At 38.4% G+C, this 21,535-nt stretch overlaps 1 protein-coding gene across 3 annotated transcripts in view; it reads left to right on the plus strand.

Annotated features, from left to right (window-relative positions):
• SEC22C (SEC22 homolog C, vesicle trafficking protein) overlaps positions 1–17,401 on the plus strand; it is a 38,738-nt gene extending 21,337 nt beyond the window's left edge. For 2 of the 3 annotated variants that reach the window (XM_074197862.1, XM_074197861.1), the window contains exons 6-7: positions 1,554–1,619; positions 6,041–15,450. In XM_074197862.1, the coding sequence (XP_074053963.1) occupies positions 1,554–1,619; positions 6,041–6,241 (267 nt within the window). In that variant the 3' untranslated portion in view covers positions 6,242–15,450. The other variant, XM_074197863.1, reaches the window with a different exon arrangement.
• The last annotated feature ends 4,134 nt before the right edge of the window (positions 17,402–21,535 follow it).

Raw genomic sequence — 21,535 nt, forward strand, 5'->3', positions numbered from 1 at the left:
ATTGTTTGAAGGCTGTGTTAATGGTGCTCAAGCTCTGGTTGATCCTAATATACTGCATGTGGTCCTTGCAACAAACTTTGTCAGTTTTCGGAGAATAAGTCTTGCTAAATTTATATAGTCTCATTACCAGAGAGTTGGCTAGCGTAAGTCCATAGAGGTCACTGTATTGGTCACCAGTAAATTGGTGCCCTAAGAGGTGAATTATTTGGCTATGGAAACTCATGAAACAAAACCACAAAATGACCTTCAACCCTTGGTAACCCTCTTTCTAATCTGGCAGAATCTGGGGCAGAAGATTCTAACAGTCACATAATCCTATAAATATTCATTTGATTGTTGGCACTCAGAATGTAAGATCCTTGTGCAGTAACCACTAAATCAACATAGTTCTAGAGGAACTGAATCTTGCCAATATTGACATTCTTACTTTAAATGAAACTGGAAGACATTAGAAAGTTAAAATTAAATGAAAGGACTATTAGGTTCAATTCAGCAAGCATTCATTAAGGACCTACTGTGGACCAGACACTCAGGATACAAAAACCAAAAGGAAATAGAATATACAGAAATGGGAGGTGGGGTGAGGAAAGCATCAACAACCAGGAGTATCAAGAAATACCTTGCTAGGGAGTGGGACTTGAGCTGAATTTTGAAGGGAATTAGGAATGTCAAGAGTTAACATTAAGTAGGGGAAAAGAATACTGTATGCCTAAGGGGTAGTTGGTGAAAGTCATAGAGATGGGAGAGGGAATTTTTGTGGGGTGTTTATATTTTATCCTAGAGGCAACAGGGAGCCATTGAAGCTCTTGCATAGAGGAGTCTTAGTTTAGTAGCTGTTTGGAACTTGAATTGGAAAGGGAAGAAAAAAAAGGGCAAGAAAGTGGCAGTGAGACCTGGCCATGGGCTTTGGACTTGGGCTGTTCAATAAGAGGTCTGGTTATAGATCTTTACAGCTGAACCAGACTAAGCATATATGGAGGAGGTCAGTGCTGGCAGTGACACAGGTTTTTGAAGGCCTTTTGGATTGAGACTTAATGATATCTAAAAGAAGGCATTGACAACTATGAAAAAAATCATCAATGTCCTATTGAATAAGGTGTCTGGGAATGCATCATTTATTATCAATCTGCTCATTAAAGATAGGGGAAAGGGATAGAGATAGGAAGGGAGTATTTTGCTAATAGCCTTTTAGTCACACAAGTGACAGTGTGCAGAGAATTATAAGATTGTACTTTGAGTATTGGTTGTTGAATATTAAAAGAATTTCACTTCACTGAACAAAATTCAATCCGAAGATTCTTCTCCAGCAAATTTACTCTCATCTGTGTTTAAGCTCATGCAAGATTCTTTGATGCAACAACAGAGTCCTTGCTGCTGATTTTGGGCAGGGGGAGCCTAGGTAGGGATTTGGGTAGGCATGGGCTACTGATGGTGGCCAAAAGAAGTAATGTGATGTCAGCCAGGCCATGTCAGGCTAATTAGGAGACCAGTCTCGTACTTGGGTTCCCTTTTCTTTGTGTCTTATTTTTTACTTTCTTTTGTATCCAATTCAGGATGATCCTGAGGCAGTTGGGAATATAATGGCATTCCTTATCCCTTTTGTAGCCTGCATTTTTCAGGTGAGTTCTTGTTCAACTTTGGTTGCCAGGTTAAACTTCTATATTTTGTTGTTTTTGTTTGATGTTTCAGCAGACTATTAGGTACTTATTTTATGTCATAAAATCTTAATTGAAATATCAGAGCCAGAAGAAATCTTAAATATCATCGAACCTAATCTCCTCATTTTACAAATGAGGGAGTAGACTGTCCATCTCAGATTGCAACTTGCCCTAAGTCAGACAGTTAGTAGATCTAAAGCTACCAGCAAGACAAAGGAAGCTTAAGAGTTGAAGAAACAATTTTATCTGGCCTATCCTATGTGACATTTGATTTATACTCATTGTTTAGATACATAATTATGCATAGCTTGAGTCTCAAAAAATAAAATTTTTGTCATACTCTTTGGAAATCATAATATTGAATTAGGTAGACTGGTAGGGAAATTAGCCATAAAAATTACTATTTTATTCTCGGCAATTTTTAAAAACTCTTCTTAGATAATGAAACAAGCATAAGAAATATTGCAAGAACTCTGGATTGTTTTAAGTCATTTTTCAGATAAGCCATCTACCTAAAACTAGTAGAACTCTTAGGTCCCTATGAAATGAGCCAAGGTGCAATAAAATTTCCATTAATCCTTTCTTCTCAATGGCGAAAGTCTGACTGTTGTTATAGAACACTTTAGAGCTAATAGTATTTTATTACTTTAAAGTGCATATGGCACCTGGTGACCATTCTCTGCACATACAAGTAGATATGGATCATTTCCGGTGGTTCTGTCACTGATTAGCTGTGGGGGACCTTAAGCAAACCCATTAACTGCTGAGACCCTGAAAGAGTGACTCTTTTTTTTTTTTTAGGATTTTGTAAGGCCAATGGGGTTAAGTGGCTTGCCCAAGGCCACACAGCTAGGTAATTATTAAGTATCTGAGGCCGGATTTGAACTCAGGTACTCCTGACTCCAGGGCCGGTGCTCTATGCACTGTGCCACCTAACCACTCCTTGAATGAGTGATTTCTAAGAACCCTCCTCTGCTCTGACATGATGGGTTTGGCATCAGAGTACTGGCTTTCAGATTCTAGTTTTGCTACTTAGATGATTTGAGTCAAGTCATATTTCTCCTTCAGCATAATGATGGTGCAGACTAGATGATCTCTAAATCTGTGACTCTTCCCCTATCTGTGATGGCTATGAGGGCAGAGCACTATGCTTTAGACTTTCAAGAGACTTACAGATCATTTCATTTTGCTTTTGCAAATTCTACAAGTAAGGAAACTAAGTGCTCTGAGTCCTAGAGTTTCATTCTGTGTATGAATTAAATTGGTACACTTACATCTTTGTACAGAAGAAAACCACATGTGGATCTATGTAAATTCCAGTGTTGGTCAAGTGTTTAACTAGTTTGTTGGGGTCAAATAGCTAGTTTGGTTTAGTTTAATATTTTTACCAACCTATATCTGACCAATTTCTTAATTAGAAATTTGTCTTGCTGAATGCCATTTTGCTTTGGCATATATGGACTAGAGATAAAATTTTTCATGATATTATAAACTCAGTCAGATGGTAGAAATTTCATATGATGTGTGACTAATATTCTCTTTCATTTGAAATATTGGCCATATAGTTCTTCCTCTTCTTCCTCTTTCCCCTGCCCCCTCTCAAAGAAATCTAGATGATACCAAAACCTTTTATCTTGTCATGGTAAGAGTATGACAATAAGTGACCAAGAAGATGAAAACAGTAATGATAAATATTAATACAACATTTATTGGCATTAAAATCTTTTACAATAAAATTTTATATCTATATATGTATATATATATGTAGTAACTAATTATTTTTCTGGGTATACATATTTATGTTTATATAATTTCAGAGTTATTTCATTTGGGGTATGGTAACTTTTTCTGTGTAGCCTGTTTTGACCAATAAGGTAATAAGACTGATTTTCTTATGTATTTAATTAAAATCAACTCATTATTTTAACTATTCGGATGTTTGCAGTAAACTTTCTGATTCAGTCAACATCCTGTATTTACAACATTATATCCCCTTCAGAATATGTTTACATAGTGTAATGCTCTATACTGTCCTACTTTTTGTGAGTTCTGTAATCATAGATTGAGACAAACCAGCTAGTGACAGTTACCTGTGACTTACTTAAGAGAGAGATTACAGGGGCGGCTAGATGGCACAGTGGAAAGAGCACCGGCCCTGGAGTCAGGAGTACCTGAGTTCAAGTCTGGCCTCAGACATTTAATAAATACCTAGCTGTGTGGCCTTGGGCAAGCCACTTAGCCCCATTGCCTTGCAAAAAAAAAAAAAAAACCCTAAAAAAAAAAAAAGAGATTACAGCTGACTCTGAATTTTATAACCGATTAATGTTTAGTATTTCAATGCTAAAGCACATAGAATTGGGACATCTGTTTATTCCACTATTCATTTTGGCATATTATCCAAATCTCCCCTCCATTAAAAAAATCCTTATTAATTATCCAAATGAAAAGTGTCTGTTTGGGGGGCAGGGAGTTGAGGTGGGGGGTAAGGATGGAGAGTAAAGAATGCCAGACTGGACAGCTCAGGAGCTGTGGGTTTATGTCTTAGCTCTACCACCACCTGGCTGTGTGTGACCTTGGGGCAGTTTCTTCTTCCTGAGCCTCAGTTTTTTCCTCTGTTGATTTGAAGAATTTTTATTTATATGAGGTTTGAGGCTCCATATGACTCTGACAATCGAAATCTCCTTTGATCTCTATATTGCATCTTGAGTCATCAGAAATGGCATAAATATGTTAAATGTGGAAGTGTTGATAGCTACTTCTGTCTAATAACCAAGCTAAGTCCTTGGTCTGAAAGGAAGTTAATCTTCAATTTTCTTCACTTTGGTTTGTACTATCTTTTGAGAGAAAGAAATGCTGGTCTGTTCTCATCTGAAGCTGTCTTCTACCTCTCAGATAATGTCAACTGAAGTCAAACGAGGTCTCTTCTCTTCTGTATTAAGTGGGAGACCTAGCAATGTGCTCACTCTCTTGACATTTTAAAAAAGAATCAGGCTCAAGGATACCACCCCTGTGAGAATTACAGGAAACATAAAATCAAGATACAGCTTTCAGGAAATCAGACCCTGCTTAATTATTTACAGAAGTGGATTATGAAAGTCTGTGATGGAGCAATGAGAATTTCAGACTTGTGGAATCCCAGAATTGGAAAGGCCTTTTAGGAGTATCTCCTCTGACTTCCCACCTGCAACAAGAAGCATAAGGTGTTTGAGTGGTAGGCAAAGTGCTCCAGAAGTAGACAGGAGTCCATCCCTGCCCCACCCCCCACACTTTGGCAATGATAGAGAGGTCAGGGTTTCACCCAACTCGTTGTCCAGGCAATTCAGAAAACTAGTCGGTGCCACATGTTCCAGGCCCTGTGCTAGGCCTTGTCCTTGAGCTCTTTAAAGTTTAGTCATCTCCTCCCTAGTCCTGGCTCAAGTCTGACTCTGCTTCAGTGGCGGCAGCTTTGCACATGATAGAAGGTTGTATGCAGGTCTTCTATGAGGATGGCATCCCTGGTTTTCAGTAATGGGCTATCTGATTGGAAAGCCAGGTGAATTAAACTGTTATTGGGATCATAGGAGAATAGATTTAGACCTTGTGCACAACTTAGCATCCTGCTTGTCCAGTCCACTGGAGTGAAAGACATTTAGCTTCAATCACCACTGGTGTGATACCCAATGCCCTGCCCATCAGGGGTCACAGGGTCCAGTGGGGGGTGGGGGAGGGAAAGAAGGGGCAGGTGAAGGCTTTGACCATTGTGCCTCCTGTTGCTTGGTAACCAGGAAGAGATTTTGTTCTTGTTGACTAATCAATTGAATTGATAGACATGACTATAGTAATAGTAGCTGGCAATGCACCTGATCATGTGTGCTAGTCACTGGGACAGATTCTTTTGTCTAGAAAGCATGGCAGGAGCACTCTGGGAGGGGGTCAGAGGTTCATCCATAGCCATCATGTTCAACACCGGAGAACATAACTGTGGGCACACACTTCTACTTTTTTGAATGAGTTTTGTTCATTTGTATATCTTGTAAATCATTAAATGTCTTAGCTGTATGTTGTTTTGTTGTTGAGTTATTTCAGTTGTGTCTGGCTCCTTGTGATCCCATCTGGGGCAGAGGTCCGGGACAGGTTTGTCATTTCCTTCTCCAGCCCATTTTATAGATGAGGAAACTGAGGCAAATAGAGTTAAATGACTTTCCCAGGATCACACAGCAGGTGTCTGAGGACATATTTGAATCCAGGTCCTGCTGACTTTAGGGCTGGCACTCTATACATTGCACTATCTAGCTGCCCTGGGGTGTTTCAAAATAAGCTTTTATTTATTAGAAAGACATCTGTGAGTATTGAGCTTTCATTTCATTGTTGCTAATAGGACTTGTTTCCTTCTGTACTTGCAGTGTTATCTGTACCTGTTCTACAGCTCCACAAGGCTTCTGAAGGTGGCCATCATCCTGTTCTTCATTTGTCTGAGCAATATTTACCTGTACGGACTAAGGAACCTCTGGCAAATCCTCTTCCACATAGGAGTGGCTTTTCTGTCCTCCTATCAGATACTGACGAGACAATTGCAAGACAAGGTGCTTGACAGCGGTGTTTGAGACCATGGGCAGTCTCCCTCCTTCCTTCTCTGGTGAGGGGAATGCACAATTTTTCCTGTGGAAAGAGGCTTAGAGCCACTTGTCTGGTTCAGCCTTTGCCCTTTAAATTTTGGATCTTGTGTGTACATGACCTATTCAACTGGACAGAAGAACTGAAGGTCCAGACTTCATCATACCACATGTAGTAGAAGGAAAGAAGAGAGCTTGCTGTGTCCCCCACACAATCCAGGTGGAGACAGCAGAGTGAAGGCTCTCCCATTTTATCATCTTTTTTGTAATACCAGTGACTTAAGTTTCTATAGTGCTTCAAAGTTTACAAAGTTCTTTCAGTAACCCTGTGAAAGGGGGAGTGCAAGGATTATTATTTAGATTTACAAAGCATAGGATTGTAGGTTGAGATTTGGTGCCATCTTGTCCAACTCTTTCATTTTGCAAATTAGGAAATGATGTCCAGAGGTGAAGTGATTTGCCCAGGGTCACATAACTAGGAACTGTTGGAACTTGGATATGAAGCCAGGTCTTCAGACTCCAAGCCTCACCTCTAGAGAAGGAGCAGTTTGCAACATCTTGTCCAGAAACAAAAATGGAATTACTTTGGATTGGACTAATTGAATCAAGAACTGAAAGAATGTTTTTGTTGTTGTTGTGCTATGCAATCATTTGGTAGAGGTAGAGGAAATACTTTTGGAGATTAGATTTTTGCCTCAGAAGAACCACTTATTTTTTATTTATTAATTTCTTAATTCTCTTGAATTAGACAAAATATGATGGCAGACATTTTTTAAAAGGGACTGTAGATAGTTTTAAGAGTAATTCCTTTATAATAATTACCAGAATAAATTATGAAGTTGAGCTCTAATTGCAGTCTAAAAAAACACAAACTAATTAGATTTTCTGAAATCTAATTTTAAAATTTCCAGTACTGATTAGTATGATTTCACCCAAGTTCACTTTTAATGCTCATCTGGCATGAGGAAAAACATGAGCTCTCCAAGTGTTTAGAGCTACTGATTTAAATTTTTTTTTTTTTACATTTTGAACTACATGATAGTGAGAAAATTTGTTAAAGTAGTTTTGGGTAAGCAAATACCTATTTGCAACTATTTGTACAATTTACAAAGCTAATCTGTGACCTAATCATTTTTAAAAATCACTAATATTTCATATGTTAAGCACATTGAGATGGGTAGATCTGGATGATTGGAAAAGCACTTATTTATGTGTCAGGCATTATCCTAAGCACTTGGGTATGATAGCTCAGGAATTGCTTGCAGACATGATCTCTAGTTGGCCAATAACTGAATTAATTAAATTACATTGATTCAAGAGCATCATATTATTGATTGAGAAGAGTTGTATTAGAAAAGAAAAATGAAAAGAGATCAATTAGGCACAGAGCAGATAGTCAAACTTTGTATATTGAAAACCTACCTGTCACAACAAATAAAAGTGGTTGGAGTGAAGCTGTCTGGTTGTATAGATGGGGCAGCACCTGCATAGAACTACCATTAACTCCACAGTCTTCCATTGAGCTTTACAGGCTTAGGGATTTAATATCATCATCCCCTTCCTCCATCATATTCCCTGTTCCTACCACTCTCCATCTTGGTCAGGCAATAGCCATATTATCTAAACTCACAAGACATGACTGAATTATAAATCAAAATATTATTAATTTACCATAGGAAGCCACTTTGAAGTGGGCCAGGTAATTGAAATGGTTAGCCAGCAGTCTTTTATTCCTTTGTGGAAACCCTACTAGGAAAAACCAAGTTAATAATATAACTTGCTTAGTTAGAGCCAGAACCAAGAGGCATTAGAAAATGTTAAAGGATAGTCTCAAACTCTCAATTAATGGAAGCATTTTTATAGGGTTTTACAGCATTGTAAACTGGATGTTTTTGCTGATTGGTTAGGATACCCTCTCCCCTGGTGAGTTCTAGATTAGAACTGAGAGAACTTTTTGGTTTTCCTCTTTTCTAGATTGGGTGTAGACCCTGTCTTTCTCCTGTGACATCATTGTCTTGAATGTTACAATGTGACTAGGTCCTAATTTATTTTACCTTATTTATTCTTCAAATGGGTATTTCTCCAAGGTAGTTTTGGAAACCTTTTTAGCCTCATCACCAAGCCATCTCTTTGTATAGGTTGGTTTAGTGGGTGGCTAATAACTTTATCCATTTAATATTTATTTCTCTGGCCACACATGTTTTGTCACATGGAAATTTCTTGGTATTCCATATGTAGTTTTTGAAGATGAATTCAAAACTACCAATGGAATGCTCACTGTTTTCAAAGTAAATAAATTTTTATAGAAATGTGAGAGAATAATAAAACATGATTTTGGGGAGATGGAAATGTGTTAGGATAGTTGATATGTTTACATATATGTTTAGTTATGCAGTGAAACTCTCAACTTGTAGCAGACTGTTCTTTGAGTTCACTGTCATTTGGTAAACATCGCTATTGTTTTTGATCTTGTTTTCTCAGATATTTATAATTTGGTGTGCACTTTAAAAATTCCCATTTTGTTTCATAAGTGTGTCAATCATCTGAATGTTTTTAAGTGTGCGGTGAACTAACTTTGAAATGTTAGAGATAAGATTTTATTTCTCTGTTTAGGAACTGGATGGATTCAATTGATGATCAGAACAAGGCCTGATCTTCTTACCTGTTCTCTGTCTCTTATATTAGATCGCTAAGTGGCTAGAGACATAGATCTTGTCATGAGTCATTTGAAATTCCTATAATTTGGGGAGAACAAAGAGTATTCAATAGACTGTAATTTTTTTTTTTTGCTTAACAAATAAATCAGGGATTACCTCCACATCTAAACATAAACCATGCAATATCCAAATTTATCATTAGTTCTCCAGATCTGATTTATATAGTAAAGATCTACCTGTACCAGCATCATCAGACAGTTGGACTTTGGATGAAGATAATGGACCAGATAATGGTGATGAGGCTCAGTCTGCTAAGGTATAAGAAATAAGCAAACAAGAATATAATATATGAGAATATAACTTTTTCATCCTCTCCTCCTCTTTTAGTAATTCAAGATCCAAATAACCTTCCTTGTTGATATTTTTAACTCATCCAAAAATGAAGTTAAACCTTGAGGCAAAAAGACTGGCCTCTCCTGCAAGAGGGCACTAAACATGTTTAAAACAGGACATTTCTCCAGAAGCATTACATAAAGAAAGTATTGGCAAGTCTCTAAGGATCTCAGAGGGATTCCTCTTTTACTTGGATTATAAATTATAAATGCTATTTGTGATCAGGAGTACAGAAAGAGAATATCAACCAGCATTAAAAAAAGACTGACTTGGAAGAACCGATTTCAGGAAAGGAAAAATATGAACCCTAGTCAGTTATAAAAAGTTTTCTTTTTATGATATTAAGCATATTAAGTTTGTTTAATGACAGCATTTGTCAAGACAGTGTATTATAATAGTGCAAACTTAATTTGTTTACCTGAAAAATAAATTTCCAAGACTCCATGAGGCAAAATTACAAAAAGACATTTTTTGAGTCTCCAAATAAGTGATGAAAGGTGAACAATTAAGAGAATAGCTGGATGAAGGAGCTTCATTAAATCCTTTTAAAAATGGAGAAATTTTCTAGCAAAATACTAAGACATAAATTTACTAAGGAGTTTGGTTGAAGAAGATGAACCTGATTGCTTAGGTTGTAATGATGGGGCTCCATATGACAAGGGAGGAGACCAACCACATGTGGATCCCCCTTTTGAAGTAACCTTCCTGTCTATTGGCAATCACTTTTTTAGAAATTTATAAGGTTATGGAATGGAGTGTCACTCAAGAGCCTTGGATTCATTCATATTGGACTTCTTTCTGGGAAATCTAGGTGATATCAGTGATGAGCACAGAAATCTCTACACCAGAAAGACACTATCAGGACAAGCAGAGGCCAAACATGCTAGCTAATTGCTCTTTGGGCAATTAGAAAGCTAAAATGTTTTTCAGTCATGTCTGACCCCATTTGGGACTTTGGTGGCAGAGATACTGGAGTTGTCTACCATTTACTTCTCATTTTAACAATGAGGAACTGAGGCAAACAGGATCAAGTGACTTGCCCAGGGTCACACAGTCAGCTAGTAAGTGTCTGAGGCTGGATTTGAATTCAGGAAGATGAGTCTTCTCGGCTCTAGACCCAGCGCTCTATCTGTTACACTGGTTAGTTGCCAGCTGAGATTTAGCAGGAAATAATCCAAAGTTGTATCTTAGGTGAGTTAAACTAATATAATTTTGTCCAGTAAAAAATTTTTTTTAAAGTATAAAACTGATTCCGCTGAAGACAGTAGAAAAAAAATCCTTATTTAAAATCAGTAAAAATATATTTGAGGTGATAAAAAAAGCTTATTATCCAGTAGTTTTGTTGTTGTTTGTTTTGTTTTACTTAGTCCTTAAATTTTGGGGGTAGATCTCATTTGAACTGATAGTACCTTGGGCACTAAACCCTTTGAAATAACTAGAGCTCTTAATTAACTGTTTTCTCTGCCTCAGAATTTTAATGGCAGTGGCTTAAAAAAGACCTTGAAACAGGGAAGTCTTTTTTAAATTTTAACCCCCCCCCAAAAAAAAAAAAAGATAACAGAGTAAGGAAGGATTAGTATAGAAAATTCAATTTGGAGGTTTAAATTCCAGCTCTACCACTTTGTAGTGTGTTTGATCCAGCCTCAGTGTCCTTATTTCTGGAATGAAAGGATTGAGGTAGATGGCTTCGAAGGGACTTTGCAGCTCTTGAATCTGATCCTGTAAACTAGCAGCGAATATCTAGGGGTGAGGCTTTGGGAGCAGGTCTAGTCTATGTGGACCTTGACCATGGAGTGTCATACTTTACAGTCATTATCCCTGGGAAAGACTTAAATCATAGGACATCACTGAGCCTGGGAGGAGCCTTAGAGATTGTTTAGGCCAAGTAAGGAAACAGAGCCTCTTGTCTAGAATCTGAAGTGGATGGACCTTGAGAAGGCTTGTAAAATATAGTGTCATCCTCATAGGATGTGGTTGTAAATATCACAGACTTCTCAGAGTAAATCCAGTATAGAGAGTGTGGTACCAAGGAGAATGGATTTGTGGTGTCATAAGATTTTTCAACAAAGGTTAAAACAGAATGATCTCCCTATTCCTTAAGCATCTTGGTACATGGGAGAATTTGCTATGGAACTATGGATCTAGGTTCTGTGCTTTCCTCTCTCTTTCTGCTATGGCAAGGTAAAAGAAGACATTTAAAATATTTTTTGTCTTTTACATTTTCCACAATTGTTGCATATTGCAAAAAAGGGGGCCTCCCCCAAAAAAGGTATTTTTAAAAAGTTTGTGTTTTAATTTGTTAAGCCTCTTTCAGGAATGTTGTTTCCTTTCCTTAGTTTCCCCCAAAGCTTATGGGACTGGGGAAGCTAGGTGGCACAATGAATAGAGTACTGACCCTGAAGTCAGGAGGACCTGAGTTCAAATGTGGCCTCAGATACATAATACTTACCTAGCTGTGTGACCTTGGGCAAACCACTTTACCTCACTACCTTGCTAAAAAAAAAAACTTACAGGACTGAATCCTTCAAAATACTATTCTTTGACAAAAGTAGAACATTTTTGAAAACTTTAAAAATGTAAGCATTCACTTGGAAATATATGTGAAAAGTCTCTTGCCAAGAAGGGAACACTTGGCAGCAAATCTACCTAAAGAAGCCTTGTCAGTAGAATCTGGAAATGACCAGCACTCGGAAGTCCATCTAAGAGTGCAATTTGCTTTGTTTAAAGAGATTAGTTCTTTGCTCTTTTTGACTTCAGGTACAGATTGGGTTCAGCACAAACTTGTGACTTCATATGTATGACCTTTATCTTTCTTTATCTTTGGATCTTCGTTTCTTTCTCAGCAGCCTTTTTTGCCCTCTTATGAAATAATATCTTCAGGGGTGACTAGGTGGCACAGTGGATAGAGCACCTGTCCTGGAGTCAGGAGTCCCTAAGTTCAAATTAAGCCTCAGACACTTAATAATTACCTAGCTGTGTGGCCTTGGGCAAGCCACTTAACCCCATTTGCCTTGCAAAAACCTTAAAAAATATATCTTGAGGGAAACAATCTGTCATTCTGGAGTGATGCTTTTTGTATTTTTTTTTTTACTAATACCCAGAATATAGACTCAATCTGACCTTATACCCTAAAATCCACTGTGTTTCTTTAACTTCACTTTTATGTCTAGAATCTGTAAGGTACTTAGATTTCTGTTCTTTTCACCCCAAAGATTTTCTCTTGTTTTGAAATGATGGGTACATTTGAAGTGGCATACTTGAATTGTGGTTGCTGAACTTGCCCGTCCAATGTAAAGTGTTTTCTTTGGTTTTATTTACATATAACAGGTGGAGTTGGTTAAGAGTTGAAAAAAGAATAAGTTTTTGTAAACACTGAGATTAAGGGCCCATGTTTGTAGAACCTATCTAACAGTGAGGAACTTATAAACCAAATGTATTCATCCAAGGACATCTCTGGGGAACAGACAAAATTGTTATCCTGAGGACTGGCCTCAGTGCCTAGCAGTTCTAATTCTTTGCCTTCCCCAAAACATGACTTCTCTTAATGAATACATGGTATGTATAAAGTCATAGACGTCTGAGCTGAAAGGGATCTTAGTGATTGCCTAGTTCAACAAGTAAGGAAAGTTAAACCTGGGATGGGCAAGAGATGGATAGTATACAACAAGTACCACCTTGGTCTTTCTCAGATCCAGAGTTGTTTCCTAGCCTATAACAGATATTTTTTTTGGGGGGCAGACAGATAAAAGAGCATCGCTAAGGATAACCATCTTAATTGCTTTTGAAACCCACAATGTTAGAAGAAGAGTTTTGAATTTTTATTTGGTCTTCATTTGACAGATAAAGAAATAAACAAAGTAATATGACAAATTAATGGTAGAGCAGGAATTAGGAACTGAATCTCCTTACTAGGAAAATCATAGGATTTCAGAACCATAAGGGATCTTAGAGGATATCTAAATTCAGACTAAATAGAAATCTCCTCTACACCAAACTGGATCCTATGTCCACTGGAAAACCATTGATAGTGGGGATAGCCCTCATTGTTAGGGAACCTTTCAAGAGTAAGGCTACTCGGGCAGCCTGTGGGAGATCAGAGCTAGGTGTTTGACTATAAAGACCATTTTTATGAAAATGTAATCACTGTCACACTGCCAGCTAGAGAGGAAGTAGGACGATGGGCTGACAGAAATGACAAAGCATTATTGCCCGGGGCCAGGCCATGTTGGGGCAAATAGCTTTTCCATCTCACTGTTCATTTCCAGAGTGCCTCCCTGTATCCCAGCACTGCCACTGTGGTTGTTAACCTCACTTTAGAATTGACCATAAAATTAGCCATAATTTTATTCCTCAAGAAACGAAGAGTCCAAAGAAGGAAACTGCTCTTCTGAAGAGCTATCTGCCAAAGGAGGGATAATAGAAAATGTGAGAAGAAATGACCCCTTTATCTTATAATTTGTATTCTGGAAGGAGAGAAAAGATAGCTTTATATAGATTTTTGGAGCTATATTTGTTTTCCTTTTCCTGTTTGTACAACCCATCCTTGGTTGCTTGTATTTCATAGAATCTCAGATGTTGGAAGGGACCTTGATGTTTGAAGATTAAAGTAAACTGAGAGAAAACATTTAAAGTATGATCAATTTATTAGTTTATTAGTAAGTAATTAATTGGTTCAATGAACTCTCTCATTGACCAAAGATTCAGATGTAGTACTCACTGGCATTTCCAAAGTTTTTTGAAATACAGAATTGGTATGGTGGAAGTACAATGCAATTAGTTATAGGTAGATAGCATTATGAAGGTAGCATTATAAATCAAGGAAAAGAGGTCAGCACCCACATGAGGCTAGTAGCCACCCCCTCCAACAATTTAGGAATATTAGTTGTTTTATAGGGCCCGTCTCTGACCTCCAAATTCCAATCAATATACAGCAAAATACTATTGAGGCCCTCCAAGCATCTTCAATTTATTGGGAAATCTAGGAGTCCCTCATCAGTTGGATCCAAGATCTTCTCCACAATTAGGGGCTAGCTACTTTATACACTAAATATAAAATGAGGCAGTACATTTTCATGACTGGAGAAGGGGCAAAGAGAACTCTTATGAGTTCTTATGTCCATCAATTACAATGACTTTGTCAGCAAACTTCTACTTGCCACCTCAGCAGGGGTTTTCCTAGTAAATCAAGCATCTGATGTTTTGGTCAGCAGTACCCTAGGACTTAAAGAAGTGATTGGCAAGAGGACATGTCAACAGGTAGCAGTGATAATGATTCATAGGGTGAAGGGTATTGATGCTGCTGTAACAAGCTCCAGGGTTAATGTAATATAATTCTCTATAACAGTAATATGATTTTATCCTTTAAATTAATACTAACATAAAAGAGGTTTGGTCCTAACATCTGTAACTTCAGCATTAACATACACGACTAACCTAAACTTTATTCTCTTCTGCCTAATTCACCAATACAATCACTGATACCCATCAAATCATAATAAACTGAGTAAATGTAGATTAATTTGAATAGGGGGTTATCAAAATTATCATACACCTGCATCTAGGGGATCAAAACTACCAGACTTGTCTCCTTGGAAGAAATAAAAATCCTCTAATTGCAAACCAACAAGCAAAGACAGACTATATATTTTAGGCGTGGTTCCATGTTAACTTCTAACTTTAATTCTGAAATTAAGCTAAATTCCTGAACTCAACTCAAGAATTTAGAAAGGTAGTTTTAGTCAAATACAGACTCAGTTATAAAAACACAAAATATAAAATTATAATATATAAATTTAAATAAAATATGTAGCATAAAATCAGTAAATGAGGTAATTTGATTTTTTTCAATATAATCCCCAGTCCTTCCCAAATCATGTATTCCTTCTATGGCATAAAAAATGAGTTCCTTTATAGGAGCATCACTTGCCACTCATGGGAGTTCATTTATAAGGTAAATCTGTTTCATATCCCAAGAGCTCTAATTTTTAGATTTAGAATTAGGTTAAAATCTGGCTCTCCATTGTTCCCATGCATTTGTCCTGCTTCTGCCACACCTCATGTTTAATCTCTCTTCAGATACTTGAAAATGGCCATTGTGTTCTCCATAAGTTGTTTTTTTCAGGTTAAACATCTACTTTTTCCTACTATTCCTTAAAGGATACATGAAAGGGGACCCTGCAGTCATCTGATTTGGCGATTGCCTCATATTTTGGCAAGAGATGAGCAGGTTGCAAGGAAGAGATGATGATGGACAAACAGCTGGAGCACCTTTCTTCCACTTGGGGCTCCATTCTGAGAAGCTATGGTCACAAGGTTTAAAGGATTTGCATATCCACGGTGACTTTCAAGGTGACTTGACTCGAGCCCTTGACCTCCTGGCTCACTGGGCAAGTTGCTAACATCTCTTTTTCCTCCATGGGGTTTCTTTCACCAAGTGAGCATACTTCAACACCTGTTTACCTGACTTAGGATATCAGGGTTTTAGGTCATTGTGGAATATAAAATAGAAAGGACTCCCAAACTTACATTCTCTAGAAATTTGGGAAATTGTACTTTGGAAAAAAGGGTGATGAGAGTATTTGCTATACTCGTCTTTGCTAATATAGCTTGCATTCTATTTTAAGTAAATGTCTTTTTATATTGCTATGATATGATTAATTCTGGATGATCAGTTGGAACTTCAGGGTCAAAAATGGGGGCTTCTAAGTCCTGTTTGAATTTGATGAGTCTGAACAGGTTCCAGTCTTCTGAAGGTGGCAGGGATGTGAAGTTTAAAATCCCATTTGCTTCCTTATCACCCTCCCCTGGAAATGCTCTTAAAATGCCAAGTGAACTTTTTGCAACATCAAAAACCCTGAGATGACCGTTGTTTGGGGAATAGCTAAACAAATTAGACAAAACCTACTAAGGCATAAGAAATAACAAAGATTGTGGAATTAAGAAATTTGAATGAACCAATATAGAATGAAGAAAGCAGGATCAAAAGAACAGTGTACACAGTTACTGAAGCAGCTGAATGTTGTGAACCAATCAGCCTCAGAGAACAGACAAAACATACTGCCCTCCTCTTGGTGCAGAGGTGGGGGACTGCAAGAAGGGAATGTTCCATAGGCTGGCTGCTAGCAGCATCTTGGTGTTGGTTGACTGTGCTTACCTCTTTCAAGGAAGAGTTCAGTAGGAGAGAAGTGCCTTAGGAAATGACTGCTACTTTAAGCAAAGACAGCAACAAAAGGTAATAGAAAAAAGTCATACCTGAGTATTAGTAACCCTGTCACACCCACTGAGCTTTGAGTTCAGCAAAATGCTCAGGTCTTTTTCACAGAAATTTAGTTAGGTTTTTCCCCTTTTCTCATAGACATATTTTGGATTGTCCATATATTTGGTAAGCATGTTAACTGTGCTCTCATCTAAATCCCAGATAACAATTTTGAACAGAAAAAGCTTTTAGGCAAAAATTTTGTACTCCACCTGCCCTTTTCCTCACCCTTCTCTAGCTCACCCTCCAGTCTGGTCTCAGTTTATTAATGAATGCTCTATATTGTCTAATACTTTTCACACTAGAGAAGAACAAGGATTTCAAGGATATAATGACTTTTATTTTGCAAAACTCATCAGCCCAGGTTGCTACTTAATGGGCAGAGTTGGGCATTTCTCACTCACCTGCACAGACCTGTGCAGAGCCCCTAATGGGGTTCACTGGGGAAAGTCCTCCCTAGCCGTTTGATTGAATGCTGTAGTTGGAACCAGAGACTTTGTTCTTTCAGGGAGTCCTGATCTGATATGGGAGTGATATGGGAGATAAGCCAGAGCACAACTAAGATGAAGGAAAAAGTAAAAAATGTAAAAAAGGAGCGGGGTATAAAACTGCATAAATATATAATTACAATTAATGTACTAGGGGTTATCTAGATCCAAAGAATTATTAATATGCTTCATGGTAAATTAAGGGGTTAATCTGGGGCTAGATTTAGGGAAGTTCAGCTTGTAGTCTGGTTGAGTTTCTTTGGAAGAAGGGAATAAAGGCAGAATCAAGCTCCTTGACTGATTTGGTGAAAAATATATTCACACTCATTTATCTATACACACAACACACACACACTCACACAGGTATATATATATATATATATATATATATATATATATATATATATATATATATATATATATAATATCCTTTTTCCTCTTGTCCAATTCTCTTTCCATATGAGAAAACAGAGTTAGTGATTTGTCCAAGGCTATACAAATAAGTAGTAGCCAGAGGAAATGAAATTCAGTTCCTCCCATTCAAGATCTTCCACTACTTTAGAGAACTTGTGGAGTCCCTGCTTTACTCTTTACTAGGTGGCTTTGGGGAAGGCAGTTAAGCTTTTTGGGGAATCTGTGTTCTCATCTGCAAGATCATAGCAGTAAATTGGATCATAGGTTCCCCTTTAGCTCTGAGTTTGTGGATGAAAGACAATGATGTTATCCCTAAACTCTCCCCAGAAGGTGTCCAAACTTTTACTGGACCAAACCCTACCAGGGGCACTTACTGATAAGACAGTAAACTCCTTGAGGACAAGAACCATTTCTCACCTTTTATCATCCAGTTCAGAGAACAGGTTCCCAACCCTCTTCCCTCCCAAAAAACGCCAAACTAAATCATACAACAGATGCTCAATAAATGTTCATTGAACTAAATTGTTGGCTTTTGTCTCTTATTTAGGGGTAGATGGGGGCCTCCCAAGAATTTCCCTATTACCTACCCTTTATAAATATAATATATGCACATGTATGTATATGTAACTCACATGTGTATATATATATTTATATATAAACATATAAATGGGTGTATGTACAAGAACATCTTCATTTGGAAAGGAATCAAGTTATAAGGAAGCAGATTTCAGTTCAGAATAAGGAATTACTAAACAATGAGAGCTATCCACTGGTAGCTGGCTTGGCACAGTAGTGAACTCTGGTCATTGGAGCTCTTCATCGAGGCTGGAGACCACAGAGTAGATTCTTCCTCTAGGATGTCGGACTAGAAACAAAGGGTTTTTAACCTGATGTTCTTGAACTTGTCTTTTAAAATAATTTGGCAACTTTCAAAATATCAGTTTCTTTTGTGATCCTATGTATATAAAAACATTATTCTGAGAAGGTCTCTAGACTTCATCAAGCTGCCCAAAGAGGTTTACAATTCACAAAAAAGATAAAAAATCCTTGAGTTAGATGTTCTGATGTCCCAACTCTGGGTTCCATAGTTAGAGGGAAGAAAGTCCTCTCTGGTGGTGCTGCTTTGTGACCACTAGAAGGCAGCAGTACGCCAGGTTCATTGGTGTCCAGTCACGGCCAGGCCAGGCTCAGTGGTCTAAAGATTCCTGTCTGAATTCATAATGCCTGTTCTGGAAAATGAAATTCCCTAAAAGCTGAAGGAATGTTCCAGTCCCTTCTCTTAGGTATACTCGAAACAAAATTTTCAAATCCCATACACCAGGTTGTCCAAACAACCTAATATTTATCATATCTGGGAAATTTTCAGAAAAAGGCATGTACTTAAAACAAAGTAATTCAGAAGGAAAAAATGGAATTTTAGGTTTTTAAGAGATCTTAGGGCTCTTGTCCTTTTATTTTATAGAAAAAGAAACCCTCTTGGGATAAAAATAGGATGATAGCTCCAGAAAGTACCAGAGAATGTGGCATATCAGAGCTGGGTGGGACCCCAGGACTTGGAATATCAGTACTCCCTAATTTTATAGATGGAGAAACTGAGGCCAAGGTGATGTAAAGGCTTGCCCAAGGTTAGGCACTTAGTGGCAGAGCCAGGACTAATGACCTAGATCTCCTGTTTTCTAATCATGTAGTTGTCTTCCCCCCACCACCATTATCTTATTTTGTTGCCCTCCAAATTAAAGACAACTTAGAACAGAACAGATGTTCATCAATGTGAAATCTCAGGTTTCCCTCAAGCCTCCTGAGTGAGAGGGTTCAGCTGGTTCCACATCAAATTTAAAGCTTCTCTTCCTCTTCTTTTCTGCCTCCTTCTTTAATAATCTTTTTTATCAACAGGGAAAGCACCAGAATAAGCCAGACTCTTGGTCTCCACTACCTGAAGACCAATTATGCCCAATCCTTCCCCTTCCCCAGCATTCTCCAGTTTCCATAAAAGGGCTTGGCAGGGGGGTGGGTAGGCTCTTTGCCAATGACTCCAGCCTCCATTTATGGTGGTCCCCCTGTTATTGTAGTGATGGTCCCCTGCACCCCAGTTCACAATTTAGTTCGGTTCCAATAGAGCACAAAATCCACTTTGGCTTCTCCAGACTTCTCTGCTGGGCCAGCTGGCTTCCCATTCCTGCCTGGAATCTTGCCTACAACATTGCTATTACTTTGAACTGATGGAGGACCAATGACACAGGACAGAGAGCAAGTCAAAAAAAGACTTTCTTCCCTTTTCACTTACCTCTCCTGGTTCCATTCATTATGTGTACACCAGAGGAGGGTTTAGAAAAGAATGGGAACCCTGCAAGAGAAGAGAGTGATTGCCTCAGTCAATTCCAATTGTAAATATACCTGACCCAGTCTGGGAGCTAATCAAAGGACCCAATGTAGAAGGGCATAATGAGCATCTTCATCTAGAAGAGCTAGCTATGCCAGGCAAATTCCCTTAGGCTTTCTTCCAGGTTCGGTATTTGGGGTGTGCTCCAAAGGCTCCATTACAGTTGTAAGGAGTAGAAGTGGTACTTGTAGAAGTAGGAGTGGATCAGAAAAGGTTACTTGTAGAATGGGGCAGGGAATCAGCAGTCTCTATTGGTCTGGCATTGCCAAGACAACCACAGTTCAATAAATCTGGTAGCTTCTTAGGAGTGAATTAATTAAATTTTTGACCACATATAGCCCACAAATGATGTTATAAGTATCCAAATGGCCCTTGGCAGAAAAAAAAAAGTTTCCCCACCCCTCTTGTAGAAAGTGGGACCTGAAGGAAGCCAAATGAGTCAGGAGGCAGGGGGAAGGATGGAAAGCATTTCAGACATGATGGATGGCCAGTAAAAAAGGTTTAAAAAAAGTTTTGAGTTAGAAGGTAGAGTATCTTGTTTGAGGACTAGAAAGGAGGCCAGTGTCATTGGCTCTCAGAATAGGGCAGTGTAAGCTACAAGAAGACTGGAAAAAGACAAGTTTCAGTTGAATGATGGAGGTGGAAGCCAGAAGAAGGGAGAGGAAAGGAAGTGGAAATATACAGGAAGGTCTTAAAAAGAAAGTTATAGCTGGGATGGATGGGTGGGTGAGACATGGGCCTATTTGTAGGCAGGTAGGCAAGGGAAGATTGAAGCTAAGTGAGAGAATGACGTTGATATAGGGAGGAATCTTCTGGAGAAAACAGAATGGGAGAGTATCACTTGCACATGTAAAGAGGTTTGCCATGACGAAGTAGGACCACCTTATCATGTGAGGCAAGTTTGAAGGAGATAATGGCAGGAACTGAGTGATAGGATATGAAGATGGAAGAAGAGAGAACTCACAACAAATAACCTCATTTTTCAGTGAAATATAAGGCAAGATTATTAACTATAGCATAGAGGAAGGCAGAGCTGTGGGAAGTTTGAGAAAGGATGAAAGTATTTGGAAGAGCCACTGTGATGAGTTGGACAGTTCATTGAGGAGATGTAAAAAGGTTGCCTTTCAGTAGTGAGGGTCTGGTTAAGGTTATGTAATATAAATTTGAGGTGTATCATCATGATAGGAAAGGTTTTCTCCAACTTTGTTCAGCAGTGTGAGTAGGAGCAAAGGCAGTAGATGGTGGGAATAATCTGTAGTTTGTCAAGGAGAGATTGGTGATAAGGTGGGGTCTTAAGAAGAAGTTGGTATAGACTTGAACTGCTTCAAAAAGGGGTTAAGCTGAGCCAAGTGTCAGGGTGAGATTGGTGATAAGGGAAGGGGTTAAGAAGATGATATAGGGGGCAGAGCCAAGATGACTGTGAAGGCAGGAATCCCAGAAACTTGTTCCTCCAAAAACTCCAAAAGCCATTATATTATGACTGTAGCCAAAATTTAGAGGGGCAGAATACATAGCAAGACTGAGTGATACAATTTCCCAGTCCAAGACAACTCAGAAGTTCCATGGGAAAGGTCTGTTTCATTGAGACTGAGAGTTGGAAAAAGTGGCAGTGCAGCCACAGCTGCAGCTCAGTGTAGCTGGGCAGGTGCCTAGATCCCTGGGGGCACCTGGGTCTGTGGCAGAGGAAACAGTTTCCAG

The sequence above is a fragment of the Macrotis lagotis genome, chromosome 8, assembly GCF_037893015.1.
Source record: "Macrotis lagotis isolate mMagLag1 chromosome 8, bilby.v1.9.chrom.fasta, whole genome shotgun sequence".
In the NCBI taxonomy this organism is placed as follows: Eukaryota; Metazoa; Chordata; class Mammalia; order Peramelemorphia; family Peramelidae; genus Macrotis; species Macrotis lagotis.